At 39.9% G+C, this 24,167-nt stretch overlaps 1 protein-coding gene across 4 annotated transcripts in view; it reads left to right on the top strand.

Moving 5' to 3' along the window:
• LOC136885605 (gamma-tubulin complex component 3) overlaps nt 1-24,167 on the top strand; it is a 309,280-nt gene that overhangs the window by 247,257 nt on the left and 37,856 nt on the right. For all 4 annotated transcript variants that reach the window (XM_067158277.2, XM_067158278.2, XM_067158280.2 and 1 more), the window contains 4 exons: nt 6,375-6,526; nt 15,080-15,272; nt 19,457-19,661; nt 20,009-20,141. In XM_067158277.2, the coding sequence (XP_067014378.2) occupies nt 6,375-6,526; nt 15,080-15,272; nt 19,457-19,661; nt 20,009-20,141 (683 nt within the window). The remainder of the gene's footprint in view (nt 1-6,374; nt 6,527-15,079; nt 15,273-19,456; nt 19,662-20,008; nt 20,142-24,167) is intronic.

Here is a 24,167-nt window from a genome sequence, read left to right as displayed (position 1 = left end):
CATAGAGTTACGTTTAGGTCCCTTGGTTAGTACGTTAGTTTCTATGTCGGTTATGTTTTTGATAGGCGGGTGACTTGAGAGGCATCATTCTTAGGCTTAGTAGTCTTTGAATTTTTCTGTTTTCTAATTTGAAGTATTATATTTCATGGATAATATATTTTGAAGCATTAAATAGAGAGAGAGAGAGAGAGAGAGAGATAATACTATTCCATTAAAGGACTAAATTGATTTGTTACTTAAATCAGTATGGAACAAAAAATATAATTTATCCTGTTTTTTAATTCCCTCCCCCATTGATGAATGCTATGTTGGAAAAATAGAACAGCTCCTGTAAGAAGTTAGGCATGAAAATTAATAGGAAAAAGAGCAAGGCAATGATCATGGAGTCAAAAGGACTCAACAGCTTAAATAATACTTTTGGGGCAGGAGATTGAACAAGTGTCTAAATTCAAATGTTTGGGAAGCATGATCAGAAATGATCTTTATTGCGTGGATGAAGTGAAGACTAGAATTGCAATGGCCAAGGAAGCATTTATGAAACAAAGGACACTGTTGAGTGGGCCTCTAAATAAGGACCTTAAAAAGAGGTTAGTGAAGTGCTTTGTGTGGAATGTGGTGCTTTATGGTGCTGAGACTTAGATGTTGAGAAAAGAGGAAGGAAGAAAGAAGACTACAAGCATTTGAAATGTGGATCTGGCGGAAGATGGAGAAAATCGGGTTTCTGGAAAAAGTAAGGAATGAGAAAGTATTAAAAAGAGTAGGTGAAGGAAGGAGAACGATATTGAGATGCATTCAAAGAAGGAAGAAAAATTGGTTAGGCGACTGTTTGCGACAAAATTGTTTAATAACAGAAGCATTGGAAGGTAAGATACAAGGAAAACTGAAGAGGAAGGAAGAGGTATCAGCTAGTAGACAGTGTAAAGGTAAATAGAAGCTATTGGAAGACAAAGAGAATGGCTGAAGACAGAACAGCGTGGAGAATTCATGCGAAGACCTGCTGATAGGCAGACCACCACCAATGATGATGATGATGATTGATAATAGTCCAAAATTATGGGAAAGGGGTGCAATAGACAAGTAGATATAGTAATTGACTGATGCAGTATGATTAAATTTGACTGCCATACTCTCTTCCCATCTTCTTCATCCATTCCGTTTTCCAGATTCTCTCTGGGTAGGGCCCTCCACCTTACTCGATCTTTCCACCATTCCTCTTCTAGTACTTTATTGCTATAGACTCCTCTATTTGCAGTACAGTCCACAACAGAGCTCCTCCATCTCATTCTAGGCCTCTTTCCAGTCTCTGTATCCATGAATATTCTCTTGGTATTCTCTCTCCTGGCGTTCTCATCATGTGTCCAAAGCATTTCAGCTTTGCTATATCAATCTCTTCCACTCCCACGCTTCTCCTTATTTCCTCATTTTGTATTCTATCTCATCTTGTCTTTCCCTGTATCCTCCTCAAGCACCTCATTTCAGCTGCTTGTATCTTACTTTGGTTCCGCTTAGTTAACGTCCAGACTGCTGAAGCATAGGTCAGTATAGGTTTATAATAGGATGAGTATAAAACCGTCTTGCACTTCATTGGCACGTCTCTCGCACACTGGTAGAAACTTGAAGACTGCTGTATTCTTAAATCAATTTCTCCATCCAAATTTCCATCTTGTGATACCTCGCTGACCAAATATTAAAATTTTTTCTTTACTTCAAGAGGTTCATTTCTTATTTTTATCACCCCCCTTGATTTTCTGTTACCTCTTGTCATGAGCAAAGTCTTTACTTCTCGTAGTACTAATCTTCAATCCAAAATTTATCTCCTCATTCCATAAATAAAGTTGTCTCTACTTCATCATTATCTCCCCAAACTACAATGTCGTCAGCAAAGAGCATAGACTTCAGTTGCTCGCCCATCATCTTCTCCTTGATGTGTAGAATTCTATCCATGATAATGAAGAGTAAGGGAGACAATACACTTCCCTGTCTTAAGCCTGTCTCAAATATGAACCAGACAGTTTGACCCATTTTGGTGTTAACACAGCTTTCACAATTCTGATACAATGCTATTACCATCTGCATTGTTTCATTCCCAATCTGTGCCTCTGTTTTCTATACCAAATTCCTTGGGACACTGTCATATGTTTTTCATTATCTAGAAACGTTACTACTATGTCCTTTCCATATTCCCAATACCTTTCCATCACTTGACGCAATGTAAATAAAGTGGAACCTCGATTCTCCGTTTTTCGGGGGACCATGAAAATAAAACGTACAACACAGGAAAATGGAAAATCCGGGAATGAATAAAACCATCAACAATTTGGCTAAACATCACAAAAATGAAATGTGTATAATTATAATGTTACAAAAACTCCTAAACCAAACCAAACCAAACTACAGCCCCAATGGGACTACCTGCCAAGCGACCGCTGCTCAGCCTGAAGGCCTGCAGATTATGAGGTGACGCATGGTCAGTGTGACGAATCCTCTCGGCCGTTACTCCTGGCTTTCTAGATCGGGGTCACCAGCTGACATTAGGTAGCTCCTCAATTAAAGGTAATCATGTAGGCTGAGTGGACCTGGAACCAGCCCTTATATCCAGGTAAAATTGCCTGATCTGGTCGGAATCTAACCCGAGCACTCTGGATGAGAGGCAGGCATGTTAGACCCCGAAACCGCATTAATTACCGGTACGAGAGTTCAAAATTTCGATAGGTACCTTATATTCAATTTTACAGGGGAATCTTCATCAGTTTCCCGTGGAGAATTTCTTTCAGCCAAACTCTTCGAAAAATCTAATAACGCCAAGCCAAACGACAGTCGACCACAAGTAGGCTTTAATTCTCTCATCTAATAAAATAAAGAACATTAGATACAAAAGCACCCCACATATGGCGAAATCCCTTCTTTTCTTAAACTTTCGTTGTAATTTGGTATCCAGTATACTGTTCGTAGTCGGTTTCTGGAAATCTTGTACCGCGTAAATTAGGCCTACGTCGGCATTTAAAGGTTATGTTGAACTCAAAAACATGGTTTCGAATGTAAGTATCGATTCTCAAAATTCTCAAATGCATTATATTCATTTCTGCCCGTCACTAATCCAATTAAAATGGAAAGAGAAAAAAAGAATGTCATCAAAACTTCAGAAATTATGGTTATTCGTGACCTTGAGGTCATCTGGAAAGCGCGCTCGCTGCACATGTCAGTACGAGTTGGAAATGATACAACCCATTTAAAAATAACATGCGCAAGTAAAACGACTGCGGATTTTGTCATTTTAAAAAGAAAACGCGAAATTCCCAGGCTTACATTAGGACCAAAACAGTAATAGGCAATCCCAAAACATCCCTTGGCTTTCTGCTTTAATGTAAGGTGCAACATTTGTTCTGGTCTTGATAACATAATCGTGTACAATAATATTAAAATAGTAAATTTGTGTTAAGAGGGAGCAGTTTCGATTCCTGCCTGAAAGCTGTTACCCTACAGTGCCCTGAAGAGTGTGCCGAAAACCTGTTCGGCAGTACGATCGGAAAAAAAAAGTAAAAATATAAACATCTAACCCTGGATATAATGTGGACATTTTACAAGTGCGAACATTTGATGAAACTCGTTCAGTCTTCAAGCAGAGCTGTCGAAATGCGCCGTGTCTCCTTACAATTAGTTGTGGCCACTCAGTGCTTTATGATTTCTGAGATTCTCTAAAGAATACCACCCGAATGCGATGCTAAGATGGTCCCTTATGGAAGTTCACCGCCGATCGCTTTTCCAGTACAGTAGGCCTACTTGCTCTAATTATCGCAATGACGGGGCGTTAACGCCAAGATCCAAAGTATGCGTAGCCGTCCTTTCGTGAGGTACAGCTCATTAAAAAATGATTGATCGAGAATTTAGCGTTGGTGGGACTGAAATTTCTGGACGGTTGATCCAAGAAATAGTTTCTTCGAGGAACGGATAATGCGGAATTTTTACAACGTGATTTAATTACGATGTTCGCGGGACCACATAAATTTGAATGCATATTCCTGGAAAACCCTGTTTCCAGGAACGGATAATCGAGGTTCCACTGTATTGGGTCAAATGTGGACCTGCCTCTTCTGAATCCATACTGGTGTTCTGCCAGTTTTCCCCTGCTCTGTCTCTTATTCGTCTATCTGAGATTCTTTCAAGGATCTTAGCTGTATGCGGTATCATTGTCACTCCGCTGTAGTTTTCACATTGCTTCCTGTCTCCATTCTTGGAAATTGGTATAATGACCCCTTTTGTCCACACTCTTTTCTTTCCATATCACTCTGAAGAGTTTATACAACCACTGTAGACCAACTACTCCTGCTGCTGTTATTTCTGTGGTGACCTCGTCTTTTCCAGCTGCCTTGCCTCGTTTTATTCTTTTAGTGGCCCATTCAATCTCTGAGGAGAGTAAATTTTCATACTGTAAAGTTATTAGGATGTTTATAAGGAAGGTCGTCGACCATAAATTCCCCGTAACTTTCCCTTTTATTTGTAATATTTTAGATTTGCAACCTAATTTCATGACCAGTTTGTTGGTATTGGATAAAGAATGAAAAATAGTTAAATATTTTCAGTTACTTAAAATGCAATGTGTCGTTCCAAGCTTAAATACAGTAACCTCTCGGAGGAGTTGCAACTCTTGGTGCATGAAGTGTTTCCTAAACTATCGGCTGTCCTAACAATAGTTTTCACTTTTACGCAAATGCCAGGACTGTTGCTGTTCGTTTCCTCACCCAGTTTCATTCACCATGCTTCATTTCATCACCATTAGCTCAACTGAGGTTGGCATCAGAAGGGCATCGCGGCTTTAAAACCACGTTAGTGCGTTCCTTATTCGTACGTTTTCCCGCTTAACATGCCGTAAATTCAAAGTCCCAATTCTCTTTGTATTAAATCTGTATAAAAATACCTCGCTTATCGTCTCGCGAATTTTCACTGTAACCGCTTAGTACAATCACATTTTTCCTGGCCCTGAAAATGTTATTTGTCATCCCTTGTGAAAGAAACTTGATTTCTCGGGTAAGAGCCGTTGCTGCAGTTGCGTGTTTACGGGAAAAGACCTTGAATTCCTGAACTTCACAGCATAAGTTGCACCTTCGGGAAGCAAGCCGTTAGCCTCAGTTTTGCTTGCTGGTTAGCAGCGAGATTGCTGAATAATACATTGAGCCTGCTGTGCTTGTATTTTGCATTCCATTCAGGTGTTACAAATTTATTTTGTGTTCGGTGGTACATTGAAGTGTAGCCTATATCTGGATTAGGAACATAATCGTGTGAAATTGACTAGTGTGGTGCATATTTGTCTTGTTTTTTTTTTTTTTTTTTGCTAGTTGCTTTACGTCGCACCGACACAGATAGGTCTTATGGCGACGATGGGACAGGAAAGGGCTAGGAGTGGGAAGGAAGCGGCCGTGGCCTTAATTAAAGTACAGCCCCAGCATTCGCCTGGTGTGAAAATGGGAAACCACGGAAAACCATTTTCAGGGCTGCCGATAGTGGGATTCGAACCTACTATCTCCCGGATGCAAGCTCACAGCCGCGCGCCTCTACACGCACGGCCAACTCGCCCGGTATATTTGTCTTGTGATAGCGTAGTTAGGGATATGGAAAAGTCGTTAAATTCCTTACTAATGAAGATAAAATTAAAATCCATGTGAAAGTAGACTGGTGTCCATACCTAAAAGCGTGCAGAGGTCGCGAATCTCGAACTTGTACCTTCGAGTTTTGACTCGATTACTCAAGTCGAAGTTTTGTTTGATTCAAAATGGCGGCTAAGGTCATTCCTGTCCGTCACACATGGTCGAATGTTACCTCCAATTCCTTGTCAAAGAGTGTGACCAGAAAATGATGTTTAATAACCCGCTGCTCCGAAATAAAAGGCTTTTACTAACATTCCTGTTAGAAAGAGTGTGCTCTGCAGTAATACTTTAATATTTTGATTGGGTCCTGTGCACGTTTTCATATTTGTTGTTTAGCGTTTTTCACAAGTTTCACTGGACTTATTTTATAAGCCTCAGTGGAAAAGGTTTTCATATTTGTTCTCTCATGGTTTTCACACCTTTCAGTACTTTCCTCTCATCTTTAAATAAGGTAGCTATGGTTTACACTACCCACTGATACACAAGGTAAAATGCCCTCATGTTGGAAAAAATGATATCTAGTGTTTCCATATTCCTGTTGGATAGTTCTTATTTGTATATTCAGTGGTACGTTCTCTTGCTTAACATGTTCTTTTGTTGTTGTCCCCTGCAGAATTGTCTTAACGAGGTTTTATTCATCTCACCTCTTCCCTGTCACTAAGAGGGAGACGTACACATAGTTAACCGTGTTACCAGTGCTGGGTGTACAAGGCTGTGACTTGTGTGTTGCAGAGAGAACTTGGTCCCTTGTTTCATCACCATGGCTCAAGCAAAGAAGATCCTCGCAACTGGCAAGAGCATCAACTTTCTGAGGGAAGTGTGTCACGACTACCCACCCATCAAGGGTCGGGATCAGCTGCGGCGCCATCTCGAGAGGACGAGTGGTGCGTGCCCATATTGAATGTCTGCTGTGAAGTATTTAAGCTCTTCCTCTTCTTATATTGTGTACAGAACTGGTAGGAGAACTACTGTAGCTTGGGCACACTACAGTTAACTGAATAACCCCTCTATTATGTACTGGATGTCCACTGTAAACTACAATCTGCTTTGCTCACATGAGAAAGTTGCAGATGCACTGTGGTAGAGAAAATGCTACACTATACACCATTAAGATCAGAGTTCGAGTTTTTGGAATTTCAATTTCAATTTAATACTGTGCACCTTACAGTCTAGTGAACATTCATTAACACGTTAAAAAATACATCATATTTAGTTGTTCTGTAAACCTCAATTTAGCACACTTAAGTCTTGTAAATTTTACACCTTTTTGATAGTTTCGGGCACTGTAGAATTTGTTTAGATGCTTTAGCAATACCTAAAACCTCACAATGTGATGGTATTTCCGTATTCCCTTCAAAGTCAGTGCATTTGTTATTAGCCTTCACTGCCGCAGTCTTCCTTGTCGTCCTCTTGGACTGACTGAGAAACACTCTGCTTTCAAGTTGTGAATCAGTTTTGGTATATGTGATCACTAGGGGGCGGATTTCTATGACAAGTCATATTTTTCCCCTTAACATAATATCTTATAGTCTTGTATTTTCAACACGTTTCCAGAACTATGTTCCTGGCAAATGCTTGGAACATACAGTCTTGCTTTTCCTGTCTTAAGATGCATGCACAGACACTATGCTAATCTTCATTTCAAGTTACCGCGCTAGTTAATCCTCTGAGGATGAGTGGTAGTTTAGGCCTCCGGATCTCAAAATAGCAGGTTCAAACCCAGCAAACTTAGTCGGATTTTTAAAGGGCGGAAAAAAGTCCATTCGACACTGCATGTCGTAAGATGTCGGCATGTAAAAGATGTCTGGTGACACATTTGGTATTTACTCGACAAAATTCATTAAATCTGAGCCATAGACGTCAGAGTTTCGGTTTACTCAGTCTGCCATCTAGTAGGCCTAGAGTAAAATGGAACTTCAAAACTGACAAGCAGACAGCCAGATGGTGTCAAATTGAAATGTCTGCCACGGTAGCTGTGGCCATACAATTATTATTATTATTATTATTATTATTATTATTATTATTATTATTATTATTATTATTATTATTATTATTATTATTATTTGCGTATGGACCCTGTTGGATCACGCATTACATTTATGATTCGCCTTTCTAACAGACCATATTGCTTTCATTCTTTCGCTGTGTGCCTGTTTTCTTTCTTCTGACCACTTAGTCCCCAATCTTTTAGGGACATCATTCTCTGGCTTTACTACCCATCTATGTATCTTGTGACGGTAAATGTTTCTGTCCACTATTTCTGATGTTTCTATCTGGGCTTTTTCCAGATCATTTTTGACATCTTGTATCCATGGTATGTTCTTCAGTTTTTCGGTGTATGTCAAAATCTTGTGGGTTAGCCTTGAAGACGATAGTCTGTGAACATGTCCATAGAATTTCAGTCTTCATTTCCTGACATCTGCAGCAAGGTTAGACAGTCTTTCCGTAGCTTTGCGTGAGTTGAGCCTATACCCTTCTTCCTTTTTATCTGGGCCCAGAATTTTCCTCAAGATCTTCCTTTCCTCCTTCAAGATGGTTTCCAGATCACCTTTATTATTAAGAACCAAGATTTCACTTGAATACAGCACTTCAGGTTTAATCACCGTATTATGTCTGTCTGTTAGGTCATCAGCCCAGAGGCTGGTTGGATCCTCAAATAGCACCACCAAAAGTTATGCGGTTATAAGGAAACCGCAAAAACCAATGGCAGCACCAAAATGAGGCGTACTAGGCAAGACGAGGAGTGAGGTAGTTAGCCATTGCTTTCCTCACTGGGTCAGAAAGTGCTATTGCAGCACGACTGACCCTATGAGCAACACCTTTCATAACACTCAGATGCACTAGACGTGCTCTGAATGTCATTACTCAGCACCACCCATACCCCAGCAGCTTCCATATTGTCACAGCCATGGATGAGACTGGGACTTCGGTGGAAGCTACACTTTACTCTGGCCTGTGCTAAGAGATGGATACAAAAGTACTGTATCCATCAAGAAATGGCAGCAGGCAATCACCATATTATAATGTTTGATTTTTGTATGTATGGACATGCACTTCTTGTAGATGTCACGGGTTGTCCAATATGCTCTTTTGAGTTTTTGTAATCGAACTTTCTGTGCTTCCTTTTCCAACCCTGTTGGTTCTAGGATCTCGCCGAGATATTTAAAGTATGGAACTCATTTGATGTGTCCATACTTTGTTTGTAATTCCTGAATGTCGAGTTTAGTGCAAATAAACTTGGTCTTCTCGAATGAGATTTTTAGTCCAGTTTTCTGAGCGCATTCCTTGAGGATTTCAATCTGTTTGATCGCTGAAATATCACTGTCTGTTAGTATCGCTAGGTCGTCTGCGAAAGCTAAACAACTGACCGCAATGTCATCGTTCTTTCGGCCAAGTTGAATGGGTTTCCAGTGATTATTATTATTATTATTATTATTATTATTATTATTATTATTATTATTATTATTATTATTACCGTCACAATCTGCTAAAGCAGGGATGTTAATAGACTTCTTATCCAAACAAACAGATTTCAGGGGAAAAGGATTTGTAGATTTTCAGATCATGTATGGCTGGATCATTTCGATTGAAAGATCCTTGATGAACAATCTCCTTTTATAAGAAATATCTTAGTGGTACGAAGGAGTGAATGCATTTAGAACTGGCACATTCAAAACTACTACTAAATGTTTTCATTCCTCCCCTGAAGGGGAAGGTGATGCCGTCTCTCATGGCAGGAGATTTGTATTGGAGAAAGAGATGTGCGGAGATAAAGATGGGGTTGGCGGTCATGCCTTGTACTAGGAACTGTCCCGGCATTCGCCTTAGTGCAGGAGAACGGAAAGCCATTCTCAGGACAGCTGACGGTGGAGAGCAGCCTCTGTCTCCCAAATACAGAGGCGTAGAGCCGTGGCCACTCTGCATCCGCTCACACCATCCAAAATATTACCGTATTTACGCGAATAATCCCTGCATATATTTTTTTTTTTTTAAATTCGAGGCACGAAATTGGGATGCGGGTTTTATTTGCGTCAAGGTTGCCAACTCTCCTGGCTCGCCTAGTTTTCGCTGCTGAGTATACAGTTATGATTTGTGCAACCGTAGATGGAAGAAAAATGTTCCCATATGTCATATTTAAACAGAAAACAATTCAGACTTTTAATTCTAAACTGACTTCACATTTTTTTAAAATAGTGCTGTATTTTACGAGTAATTTAAATTCAAAATTTCTCCATGTCACGATAGAACGCGTCTTCCGGAACATGCAGGGGTAGCTTTCCGCACGTTCACTCACTTCGGTGTGTCTGGTGTGTTTTACAGTTGAAAATAGAGTGAAATTGTAATTCTTTTGTATTCATCGTTTTAAGGAAAGCCACAATATCGCGTAGCAGGCTGTACGCGGAAAAGCAGAATCCGCAAAAACTGGTGAGGGTTGGCATTTCTGAATTACAAGATGGCTGTTAATTCGAAATCACATAATTGGAAGTCCAATTTCTGTATTACAAAGACTTTGAATTAACGAGGTTTTAGTGTATCGCAAAACTAACATCAGATTTTGCCGGTGTGTCTATTTCAAGCTACCTACGGGCGTTATACGTGGAGTGTGACGAACTTGTAAGTAATTTAGGAGAGGATTCTAGTGATGCAAGAGACAATGAATCTTCCCATCTACAGCAAATCGAGCCTATTGCAAGTTCAGATTAATGAAATACCTGTCACGTAAGTAGACCTACTTGCTCATTTTCATAGAAAATATATTTCATAGCAGTGATATTTGCGTAAAGACCACGTGGACCTCGCAAAGTGATACGAAATATTTGTTTATGCTTAAGTTACTCTTCCGATGAAAGGAATTTTCGTTCATTTTATTTTTTTCAAAATAAGCCTTACTAAAATGAGGGTGCAGGGATTATTCGGGTAAATACGGTATATCACGGTGTCTCTTGCAAGTGTAGTTGGCTAGTTTTTGATCCATTATGTCCACACCTCTGTGGGTTTATGTAAAACAAAGGTGGGTTAGGTCTTTGACAAAAATATCAAAACAAAAAAACTAAAGCGCTTTCCCTTCCAAATGAAGGTTTATATCCTACTACAATGCTCGAGGAGACTGTTACTATAGCTCATTCTAACTTCTAATAGTTCACAACAATGAATGTAGGTCCAAAGGACCCAGGTTATGTGAACTAGTCATGTAGAAGAAAATTATTAAAATTGTTACAAAGAATAAACAAATCAGGTGTTATTTTGCAATTGATGGCATAAGGAAAGTCTATTAAGAGAATATCCCGATACATAACTTCTCAGTGAAGAACTGCTAAAATATTATGCTAAAAATCTTGCGTGGTTTAGTAGACCCAGGGTATGCACCCTAGGGTTAAGGGAAATTCTACCGCTTCCAGTGATGTTATGGGTCTAGGCAAGAAAGAAAAATAGGAGTTATGAAAACAAGATTCTCTTCCAACTCTGTGCCTGACAGAATATTTTGAACCGTTTCTATTGATGCAGATTCATTTAGAGTCCAATGAATTAACAATCTCTTTGGCTAATTATTATATTTATCTCGAGTGAGTATTAAGTTTGTGACAATTTACATTTTGCTGTATTCTGTTAGTCTTTATTCTGTTTTTGCACTTTAGCAGATGGTAGTGATCGCACTTTACCTTATCCAGTGTACAGTCGGTCATCTGTTGGGTTGTTGAATGTTGTCTTTGCGCATCTTTTGTGGTGAAAGCTATGTATCACATATCTTGTTATGATATCTCTTTGTTCTTGAAGTTGTTTGGTCCAGTTACGATCGATCATGGCGCCATTGCCGTAGAATTCGGGGTCTATTTCCGCGCGTTTCTTAAGAAGTATTTTCTGAAGCTCTTGGAATGGGCCGGTAGATGGCAGTGGTAGATTGAGTCTTAGATCCTCAATGAAGTAGGTTTCCCGTGCCAGTACGTAAACAAGTCTGGAGGGTGCCAGTTTACCTACTCCTAGGGCCTTCTTCAGGAATCTTGCTTTGACTCTATCTTCTCCAAGTCACCGATTTTCAGGTTGTTCCATATTATTTCGATTCCGTATGTGACAATTGGGGGTTATTGCGGTCTTTAATAAAGTCATCGCTGTGTTAAGGGATAGCATTGATATATTCTTGATATTGTGAATCGCTCTGATTGCTGCTGTCGTTCTGTCTATGACGTGGTTATTGAAGGATGTCACGCTCGTTTGGAACGTGATGCCCACATATTTGAAATTTTTTGACTATTTTTAGTGTTTTATTTTTTAATGATATAGCGTCGTCCTTGGCCGCCTTACTACCTTTTCTGAACGCCATCTGTACTGTCTTGTTGTGGTTAATTTCAGTTTTGTTACCTGAAGCCCAAGCTTCTAACTTCATCATTGTCGTCTGTAGTTCTGCCTTTGAGCTCTATCCCAGAGCCATGTCATCAGCGTACATTATTAGAGTAGTCTCGGGAGAGTCTGCCGTTGCTACGTTGAATAGTAGCGGACTTAGTGGGTCTCCTTGGGGTACCCCATTTGTTTGAATTACTTTCCCGGATGAGGATGCTCCATCTTCAGTTTTGATTAGGTTGTAGTCTAGTATGGTCTCCACGATTCTCACGAGCGTGCTGTCACCAATCATTTGTTTTAATTTTCCTATCAGGATATCTCTGTCGATAAGATCAAAAGCCTTCTTATAGTCAACAAAGATGACATAGTACTTCCCTTTTGGGTGCCTCAGTGCCTCTTCTACTTTTTCTTTTAGGTGTGCTGCGGCTTGTAACGTCCTTTTTCCTTTGCGGAAGCCTAGTTGGTATTCGGGTATGAATGGGTCTATTTCATTATTCAATAGTTGCAAATGCTTTGTATAGATTATTACTCAGGTGTATTAAGCATTTTACGGGCTTTAATCTGTGGAATGCCATTTCTTAATAGTTTTTAATGTTATCTTCTATGGTTACTTCTTTTCTTTCCCACAATTAGCCATGCGGTTTTGGTTGCCGACTGTAGTTCTTCGTTGCTTTGTTTCGCTTCGATGATGGTCTTATGATGTTGTTTGGATTTTTTTCACCCCTGTGTTCCAGGGTGTTTGGTCACTGTTGCTAAGGTGGCGTATGGTTCTGTTTTTTCAGAGAATAACAAGTGTAGTTGCTCAAACCAGACATCATCCTCTACAGTCACGAAGGGCATTAAACACAGTATTCCTTCTTCTCTGCAGGAGCTCTTTCGTAGAATGTCACGACTTTCAACATTTTCATCAGTGAAACCCAAAACTCGATCAGAGACATGGAATTAATATATTCATGGAACTTCCTGGAGCTAAACCTGCTGCTCCATCTAAATTTCATACTTCAATTTATTTTTCACTTTCTCTTCCCCGGGCACTTTCCGTGCAAGTACAAGGCATCTAAAAATGCAAACACTGCAGTAATCCAAAAGATAAAGCATTTGCACAGGGGAGCCAGCATAATGTGTCCCCTTCTTTGAATCATATATATATATATTGCCCTCTTTTGTTGCACGAGGTTACGTTTGCCATTCTTTCATACAAGTGCATTATTTGAATACTGTAAATGCACCTTGTTGAATACATTTGGAAATAGATTTTCCCTGGCATTTAAAAGGTTTAAACTGCGAATCAAGGTTAATTGCAAGCAGTACCGGGTCTTAGAATATTTTGTGACGTGGCAAGGGTTGGCATTTCTCAATTACGAGAGAAGTCCCACGATGGGAAATCGCACAAGTAGACAGTCACTGTATTGTGTTGTAATGCAGACGGAAGCGAGAGACTTCCTCCCCTTGTCATAGGAAAGTTCGATAGGCCTCGATGTTTTAAGGGCATCGGGTACTTTCCATGCAAGTACAGGGCATCGAAAATACATACAGTACAGTGATCCAATGTATAAAGCACTTGCACAGGGGAGCCAGTATAGATTTCTCCTAGTCTTTGAATCATGGTTCCCCCACGCCTCTTTTGTTGCGTGAGGTTACGATTGCCATTCTTGTATACATTTTTTTTTTTTTGCTAGGGGCTTTACGTAACACCGACACAGATAGGTCTTATGGCGACGATGGGATAGGAAAGGCCTAGGAGTTGGAAGGAAGCAGCCGTGGCCTTAATTAAGGTACAGCCCCAACATTTGCCTGGTGTGAAAATGGGAAACCACAGAAAACCATTTTCAGGGCTGCCGATAGTGGGATTCGAACCTACTATCTCCCGGATGCAAGCTCACAACCGTGCGCCTCTACACGCATGGCCAACTCGCCCGGTATTCTTGTATACAAGTTCATTATTTGAATACTGTAAATGCGCCTTTTTGGAGACATTTGGAAATAGATTTTCACTGGCATTTGAAAGGTTTAAACTGTGAATCATGGTTATTTGCAAGCAGTAATGGGTCTTAGAATATTTTGTGATGCCACAAGGGTTGGCATTTCTGAATTAAGAGTTGGTGGTTAATTTGAAATCACTTAATTCAAACGCAGATTTTTGTATCCCGACAACGTTGATTTAACAAGGTTTTACTGTATTGAACAGGGAGCCTTTTCCTATAACTTTGAGAATTCGATATTAGTGAACCTATGGTTAGTATTACCCATGTGCTGTCCCTTGGCCGTAAATCTGTTGTAATTCAGGGGTTAACATGCTCTAAGTATCTTGTATGTCATATTATGACAAGAAAAGCACAACCATAATTTTTGTTTTTATATGTATTTTAATGTAATAATTATTCCTGCAACATTGTCTTGTATACATTGTTTTAGTTATCACATGAACTGGTTAATTTTTATTTTGGCTGAAGATGGCCATTAAGTGGTTGAAACTAGTCCCAAGACTAATGAAATATTATTTACTTGATATATTGTATTGACATTGTGGACCCTCTTGTCAATTTCTTATAAAGAATCTGGAGTCGAGATTCCTCAGTTAGATTTTAGTCGGCATAAAGTGCAGAGCTATCAGAGTAAGCTACTGGGAACAGGACGTGCAGCCGAGTGAATCATGTTATCAGACTGGATAGGGCTGGGAGTACATGGAAGGATTACGATCTTGGTAAAAATCTTGTTCGTGCAATCCAAGATAGACAATCCTCTATAAGTGTCTGGATTACTCTTGTCTCCTTTTTTTATGAAGAGTTTATGAAGAGGGTGTTTTAAGGCTGTTGTCCAATGTTCTGGAAACTGTTCAGTAATCCGAATTTTTGTTAAAAAGCCACGTGTAAGGAAATCCAAACTGTATTATTGAATATTTCCACATCTCTACAAAAACCTGTTCTTCTCCTCATGCCTTGTAATCTTTAATAGTAAAATCCATATAATTTTTAATAATGAAATCCAGTATTAATGGGTTAACTTGATTTTGGACATTTTAAAATGCATTGATCTTGAATCTTTGCTTTGTAGACATTGCACTGTGTGAGTGAGCAGAACAATTAATCCTTTTTTTGCAGTGGAAGCCCTGTTCACACTGGACACAGAGAGTGAGTTGCAGGCTGTCATGGACACTGCGTACCTGGAGACCTCTCGTCGTGTGCTTGATGTTCTCAATGGTCCATACATGTTCATGGAAAACCTGCAGGCACTCAGAAGGTACCTGCTCCTGGGGCAAGGAGACTTCATTCGCCACTTCATGGAGATCATTTAGTGAGTACCATAGCTTTTATTTACATTGGAACCTCAATTTTCCATTTTGGAGGAACAAAAAAAAAAAAAAAAAAACACACACACCACAGGAAAGCGGAAAATATGGGAATGTATGAAAACAATCAACTATTTGGCTAAACATCACAGAAATGAAATATTTATAATTATAATATTACAGATGCTCCTAAACCAAACCAAACTACAACCGCAATGGGTCTTTGCCTGCCAAGTGACCACTGCTCAGCCCGAAGGCCTGGAGGTTACGAGGCTACAAATAATTACTGGTACGAGAGTTAAAACTGTCGATACTTTATTTTCGCTTCGTCAGTTTCCCGTGAAAACTTTGTTCAGTTCAGCCGAACTCTTCGAAAAAGAATCTAATGACGCCAAGTCAAACAACAATGGACCACAAGTAGTTTTTAACCCTCTGGAACCCGCGTAAATGGAAGTTTTAGTAGAACACGCGTGGCCACACGAAAAATATTTTTCTTTCTGCTCAAAATGCAGTATTTTGTAACTGTGGTTATATGAAGCTATAAAAACATTTGAAAAAACACCCTCATGTAGAATAAACATTATGTACTAACAAGGGAATAATATATCGCATTGCGATCTGAACTAAGAAACAAATATGTATTGCCTTAGGATTATTTGGCGTACAGATACAAAAATACCTTCCTCCTTATAAGAAAATGAAAAGAAGGCATAACTTGTATCCCAGGAAATCTAAATAAAAATTAAAAAGTCACAAAATTAAAAATGACAAGAAAGAACAAGAATTGAGCAATTTGAAAATAATACTGGGGTAACCTGAGAAAAGTTTCTCATTGAGTTCAAAGTTATTATTTTCACAAATCACAAAACTGAAACTCACCTCTTGCATTTTTTCAAATCACAAAACTCCGACACATCATCGCGTAGAATTTATTTCAGTCTGCAATCTCTTGTCAGTCTTCAGTTTCTTTATCTCCTTGGCATCTTTCGCAAATCATTATTAGTTTGCTGTGTTCTTTGCAAACTGTGTGAGCATTTCTTGCAGACAAGAGTTCTGTTATTTTTATGTGATCCAGAAAAGTAACAAATTCCTCTTTGAACAGCTGAGGTGGTTTGAGGGACAACAGAAGGTTGCTTATATTTGGAGAGGAAAAGGTAAATATCCTTAGGAAGCCTCCAGTTTGTAGCTCGGTTTCTGAGATTCTGTTCCATCAACAGCTGGGCAAGTTCATCTTGATAATGTCTTCTGAAATTTTCTTCTTAGCAGACATTGATTCTGTACATTTTGTACAAGTTAATTCCTGCAATATCCAGTTGCCTTCAGAATGCTGTCATAGACCATCTTCTTGGTTTCCTAGCTGTGGTTAATGTAGAACACATCTGGTCCACCAAATTTACACCTCCTTTTGTCATATTATAATGAAGTATCATTATAGGTTTACCTGTTTCCGGGTTGATTTCAGCAGTATCGTGCTAAGCCGACAAGAGAATGACAGTTCTTTTCCACTCCGTTACAAAACTCGCCACGGACTTATCATACTGAGAACCAAATAACGGTGATCCTACCTTATGAGAAGGATCATTCACAAATTCTGGAGGTATCTCCTTTTTATTTCTATTAAGTGTTCCTAGGAATGTAATTCCACTTTCGAGCAAATATTCCGCTAAGGGAATGCTCGAGTAGCAGTTGTTCGTAGTCGGGTTACGGTTGGACCTTTTTAGTGGCTCAACCAATCGTTTAGCAATGTCCAGAAGCTTGTTCGAATATCCAGTATATTTCAATATATTTCAGTTGTATGTGTGTAAACGCTTACTGTCCACAATTGCATATATTTTGATGCCATATTTTGTTGGTTTTTGTGGCATAAATTAAGTAAAACTGCAATTAAAATAGGAACAAAATAATGGGTCCACCTATTTAATACAAAACATAGGTGAATAGGTGGAGCCATTATTTTGTTCCTCTTGTATTCTCAGTTCAATACGGATATATTATCACGTTTTTGAACTTGAATAAAACTGCACCTGCCACAAAAGGCAACAAGCATCTCGTCTATTGTCGTAAATTCGCCCAAGCTGTAGCTATTTTGGCAATTTTTGACGAATTTGGAGTGGAAGTCGTGAATAGGGGCCAATTTGTCATTTTTTTGTCTTGCAGCTCTGGTTGTTACGTAATCAAAACTACGGCATCGTAAAAGAAGCAAAAACCTATTGAAGCTGAAATTCGCTCTGAGCTAGTCTCGTCCCATTGATTTTCCACAGTTCCTTCACGTTAGCTCAATTAGACTTTTTACAGGCAATCGTAAAGAAAGCCCCAATAAGTGCCATGATTTCTTCCCTATTTGTCAATCTGCAGGCCCTGTCACTTCCATTGACTTTCCTCTCTTCTTCCCACTGCTGGCGTCTGTTTTGGTGAATCTTTGAAATAGAAATATTTGTGTATTTCACAAGGTCATCTATCATTATGATATGTAGAAATGCATATAGAGGGGTTTAGCATCTCGTGCAGCTCCTTTCGGCCCAGGCAAAATTCAAATAATATTTTTAGCTCTTGTTTATCCTAAAGTACTGGTTGTATATTTGAAATCATTTACCCATAATGTTACCTGGACCCTACCAATATAAAAACATAATCCAAAAAGATCGTCATCCTCAAGCGGCATTTCTTCATCCAGTCTGTCATCCTCCTCCTCTTCTTGTAATGACTGTTCAGAATCTGAGCAAGTATCCTCTTATTCTATATTCTCGGGTTTCTAATCAACATCACTTCCTTCCTCCTCAGATAGTTCTTGTAAACATCGAAGAATATCTTCAACGGTACGAAATCTGCGGTCCCTAAGACAGAAGCGAAAATACGATTGAACTGGGAATGGACAATGTTATTTGGGTGATAATTTTCAATCAGTAGTCTTTCCCATTCCCCACACCACCATCCCAGGTACCCTACGAAAGGAAATGCGAAATCACACTAGAACAGCAAGAAAACATAATTAGTTAGTACTTGCATGACCGCGTGCACACGTGAATTTCTGCACGTTTAATATCCGTGTAGTGGCGAGCTGGCCGCAGGTCTGCTCACTGTTCTCTTTCGCACTGAACTGACGCTACATCGGTCAAGGCAGAAGGCTGACCGTGGTGCCTCCATACGCCGAATAGAGTAACGTCACCATACCTACAGCTTTTCCCGCCATGATTCGATCTGAATACTTTTTTTTTTTTTTTTTTCTTCAGGAAAATCTAAATTTGCAGACGTTTTACTGCACACGCAGGTTCCAGGGGGTTAATTCTCTAAATCTAATAAAATACAGCACATTAGATGCAAAAGCGCCCAACATAATGAAGAAATCCCTTCCTTTCTTAATATTCCATTTTAATTTGGTCACCAATATGCGGTTCATAGTCAGTTTCTGGAAATCCAGTCTACACTCAGACTTTAATCTAGAAGCTACTCGGAGAGTGCTGTTACCATTGACTGAATTTATTAAACTATTCAGTTTTTATAGTCCACTCTACACGGTTTATATTCACGCAGGGAATTGAACACAGCCCTGTGACCCGTCTCTCCAGCATGGCTTTCCACAGTGCAGTGTCATTCCAGAATAGTTGACTCGACAGCTAACGAACTCGCGATTGGCTCAGTACTGACTCTGTGCTCATAGACCAAATGAAGAGTCTCCTTATCAGCTTTAGGTTCGAAAATTGGCCAGCAATAGCCATACAGGCTTGAACTTCATTGTCACAATACAGAAGGACAGTAGCAGTGAGAGACGTCCTCTCACAGGTACATTTTCTGTTGACTTGGACCTCTCTTGGAAGTGTATGAACACACTAAAAGTTATCACTTTAGCATCATATAGATGTGGGATACACTTCTCAGTAACTCGTAGAGGATAATAGCTGAATAGCATTTTGGACCTCCTTCTCTACCATTTCTACTAACACTTCTTCATAAACAATTAATTCCAAAAGAGAAGAATAGAATTTTCTTGTGTTTAGACCGTTCTAAAGTGAAGTATCTGAACGGTGCAAATGCTGAGAACTTATGGTGTTTCTAGCTCTTACTGAAATATATTTTTGAAATATTTGATATTTATTTCTCCACAAAATGCTGTTGCTTTTTTTCCTTTCCATCCATATTTAATATACTTTTAAAAGTTTTGAGACTCATAGTTGCGTGATTTGTTTTGCAGTCCAGAGTTGCAGAAGCCTGCGTCCCATCTGTACCCCCACGTGCTGTCTGAAATACTGGAATCTGCCATCAGAGCTACAAACGCCCAGTTCGAGAACCCGGACATTCTGGAGAGGTTAGACCTGCGGCTCTTGGAGACCTCTCCCGGAGACACGGGCTGGGATGTCTTCAGCCTAGACTACCATGTCGATGGGCCCATTGGAACAGTGAGTGAATACATTACCTTTATTTCCCATTTCTAGTTCTTGCCTGGGTCAGGTTCTGAGATGTTGCTCGTCTCACCACTGCTCTTTTTGCAATTCCAATATTTCTTCTATCGTTCTATATTTCTTGGTCGAACTATTGGTCTGGTGGATTGGATCTTCGCACAAAGCAGTACGATGAGAGCAGATTGATCTACCTGGCCACAAATTTGGAACTAATTTGAAAATAAATTTTGAAATCTTGGATGAGAGTTTTAGATTTTCCTGAAGAGAAGAAAGATGTAGAATTTATTTATCGTAGTGTTCGCTATAATTTTATGTTAATTGCAGCTATTATGGTGTGTTTATAGATCTTTGGTCCCTCCGCCGCGTCCTATCTTACGCTGTTCAATGCCTTGTGGAAATCCAAGCGGATGGAATACGTGCTTACAGCAAGTTGGAAGAGGCAGGTGACATCAGCAAAAATGCTCCGGAAACTGCCTGGTAAGACAGCCTTCTAGATTCATCATCATCATTAGTCGTTGTGCTCATTACTGAGCGTCGTGACGTCATAACTCCATTTCCTTGTTGCAATTTTGACTATGTCTCCATCCCGAGCGGTTTTCACATTTCGTTAATATGACCTGAAGTGGTAGCCCAGTGATCTTCTTCGCCTGATCTGTCCATCTGCTTGCTGTTCTTCCTCGTGGTCTACTGCCTTCAATTTTGCCTTGTAAAATGACCTTTTCCAAGTTCTCTCCGTCTCATCTGAAAATGTGCCCAAGGAACTGGAGGTAACGCTCACTCACACAGGAAGATAGGCTTTTCTTGATGCAGAGTTCGTCCAGAATGGAAACATTAGTTCTTCTTTCTGTCCAGGGTACACGTAGCATTCTGCGCCAACACCACATCTCTTTAGCATTCACGGTCCAGGTCTCACAGCCGTACAAAAAGACGGAGAACACTAGTGATTCTACCAAGCGCATCTTCGTGGCTTTTGATATTGCCCGGTTCTGCCAGATCTTAGTAAGTTTAACTGTTGCAGCACGACCTAAGACATACGTCTTTTTACCTCTTTATCACAGCTTCCCGTGTCATTGATGACAGACCCCAAGTACACAAATTCCTTAACTATATCCAGGTCTTTTAGGCATCCCGTAAGTTGGATTTGACCTTGCCGATCAACTACCATTAGTTTGGTCTTTTTTTATATTTATCTCTAGACCGTACTGAAGACTAGTGTTCTTCACCCTTGTAAGCAGGTCATGAAGTTCCTCTTCACTACCAGCGATGAGGGAACTGTCATCTGCAAAGCGCAGGTTATTAATTTTTCTGCCACCAATCGAAATTCCACCATTCCAGCCATTGAGAGCTCTTTTGATGACACACTGCATAAATGTTGTAGAGTTGAGGTGGTAATATACAACCTTGCCTTACTCCATTTGTCACATTGAAAATGGCTGTGAGATCACCATCCACCTTTACGGTTGCTGCGTGGTTTTTATACAGGCTTTTCAGTAACGATATTAAGTGCAGTGGAACCCCAAATTCCTTTAGCACCTGCCAGAACTTGTCCCACATAACACAATCAAAGGCCTTTTTGTAGTCCAGGAAGCAAATAAAGGTAGGAACACAAAACTCGCGACATTTCTCAATTATTTGTCTCATGTTCAGGATAGACTCTTGTGTTCCTTTACCTGCAACAAAGCCTGCTTGTTCTGCGGATATCTGAGGTTGCAGGAACGGTTTTAGGCGTTGATTTATTATGTAGAGCAGAACTTTGCTTGCATGGGATATTAATGCGATAGTACGATAATTGGAACAATTTCTTATAGACCCCTTTTTGTGAAGAGGGATTAGTAGTGATGTTGTCCAGGCCTTGGGCCATTCTCCAGTTTTCCACGCCATATTACGTATCGAATATAAAACACTCATGCCCTCCTCCCCCATCACTTTCAGCATTTCTCCCGAAATACCATCCATACCTGGGGTTTTGTTGTTCTTCAAATGATAAGACAGCATTCACAATTTCAGTTAATAAAATATCAGGTTCTTCTTCATACCTCAAATAAATTTCCTGTTTGGCAGAATTATTTCCTTGGCAATACAGCATTTCACAGTATTGTTTCCACCTCTCTATTGCTTTGTTCTTATCAGTAATGAGGTTGCCATCTTCATCTTCAGTCACCCATGTGTGTGGTTTGAACTCGTGGGTAATGCTGTTGACTTTTTTAAAAAGGTCACGTGTTTGATTCAGCCTTAGATATTGGTCTATTTCATCACAAATACTGGTGAGATACCGTGTCTTGTCAGTTCTGCAATTGCGCTGTATTTTGCGGCAAAGTTCACTGTATGCTTCTTCGTCTTGCTTGGATTGAATGCCACGTTTCTTCAGTGTGCTCCGCTCTTCTATCAGCAGTAGAGTGGTGTTCGATATCCAGGGGTGCTTAGCTTGGGAAGATTTAGTAAATGGTTCAGGGAGAGAAGAGTTAATGATTGACTTGAGGTTATCCCATGTTTGGGAGGCTGATCCTTCCTCCTGTACTTGCTGGAGTTTTGGCCTTATTCTTTCTCCAAAATCTTGGAGAGCCTTTTTGTCAGTAATGCGAACTTGTGTCACTCTCTTCTTCTTGGTCAGTTTCAGTTTGATCCGCATTTTCATGGATAGCATAATGTGGTCGCTACCACAGTCTGCTGCAGGATAGGTTTTGCAATCCAGTACAGAACTCCGCCATCGTTGCCTCACCAAAATGAAATCAATCTGACTTCGAACCCTGTCGCCAGGAGAAATCCATGTGTATCGACGCCGTGGGTGATGTTGGAAGAGAGTATTGCAGATGGACAGGTTATTGCCAACACAGAACTCCAGTAGACACTCACCACGCTCATTTCTCACTCCTAGACCGTGCCTTCCAACCACAGGTCTCAAATTGTCTTCAATAGTCTCACTTATCTTCGCATTATAATCACCCTGAATGACTAATACTCCCTTCTGAGAATTCTTTCTGATGGTGTGTTCCAGCAACTCATAGATTTCATAGATTTCTTCATCCAGTGCAACTGCAGTAGGAACATAAACCTGAATGAAGTTGATCCTACACGGAGAAGCAGAGACAGGCTCATATCCGACGACAGCACTGGCTAGTATTTTAGGAATCACTACAGCGACACCATTCCGACTGAGATCTTCGCTTCCAGAAAAATATATGGTGTTATCCGAGTTAGTGACAAAGTGGCCACAACCTTTCCAGTGTGTCTCGCTGAGTCCGAGTATGTCCAGATCATGTAGACTCATTGCTCTTTCAACGATAGCCAGTTTTCCTGTCTGTAAGAGACCTCATACATTCCAGGTTGCAATCTTTCTAACTACGCGCAAAGTTGGTTTGGATTGATTTGCGCGTTCAGATGCTCCTCTCAACCATGTCTGCCCCAGAGATCTGACTGGGAGACTTAGTCCGGACACTGATTTATGATTGAGTAAAGCCATGAGGTTGTCTTGGGAAAATTAACAGTGGTGGTTTCCTGTTGCCTTCCACTTACCCCCAATTCCACTCTGCTCACCGACCAAGCTTCCCGCTGGGGTTGTTATCCATATAATGAAATGGAACCAGCAAGTTTTTGAACTTATGGTGATGGACTTCATGAGGATTTCTCGTGGATGACTTCTCCTCATCGCTGTGCGTTGTTTCTCCAACTCCTTTCTCCCCATGTGTTTTTCAAACTGTTCCTTTGCTGTCCTCAAAATGACAACTTGTATAAAACATTCTTTGAAATTATGTAGTGTAAAGGGTATTTTTGGGAGTGGAGTTGCATGTGGCCGTAGCATTCTGGGCTGCCCTAAATGTATGACAGCAATCGGATGCCACCGTATCCTGGACCCTGCATATCGAATAGTCTTTTAAAGACTTACAGTTCCAAACACAAGCAATTGGTCACCAAGGATCAAGCCTGCAAATGCTGCTAGGTGCTAAATTGTACAATGCAGTTTAATATAATTGACGATAGAAGTATATATTAATGTTTATAGAATCTCGTATGTCAGATTCTTTGGAGATGCAGAACAGTTGACATTAAGAACAGTTGTGAAGAGAAAAAAGTTAAAAAGCATAATATTGGAAGAAATGAGAAACTCATTTACACAGCGTGTTATTTCTTGAATATAAGAGCTCAGGTCGTTCTTTTCCTATGCATTGTTTCTATGTGATCGGCTGGTGATGACCCAGAATAGAGGTCGAAACCGGTACTGTTTGTATTCAGATAGGAATATAACATAACATTTCTAATTCTATTTGTATTGAATAGGTTGAACCATTATATATCTTGCTAGTTGATGTACCTGTGCTTCGCTGCGGGATTCTAAGAAAGACTGTCTTTGTGGTTTTCCATTACAAAAAGTCAGTAGGAATGTAGCGATTAAAAGCAATGTTATCATATAAAATACTCTCTCAAATGAAAAACAGCACTATTTCTCACTTTTAACGAACAGTACTATGAATCCGATCTAAGAATTTCCAGTGCTGGTATGACCAG

This window comes from Anabrus simplex, chromosome 14, assembly GCF_040414725.1.
Source record: "Anabrus simplex isolate iqAnaSimp1 chromosome 14, ASM4041472v1, whole genome shotgun sequence".
NCBI classification, from domain to species: Eukaryota; Metazoa; Arthropoda; class Insecta; order Orthoptera; family Tettigoniidae; genus Anabrus; species Anabrus simplex.
The sequence above is the reverse complement of the archived record's forward strand: the minus strand, read 5'-3'. Positions and strand labels throughout refer to the sequence as shown.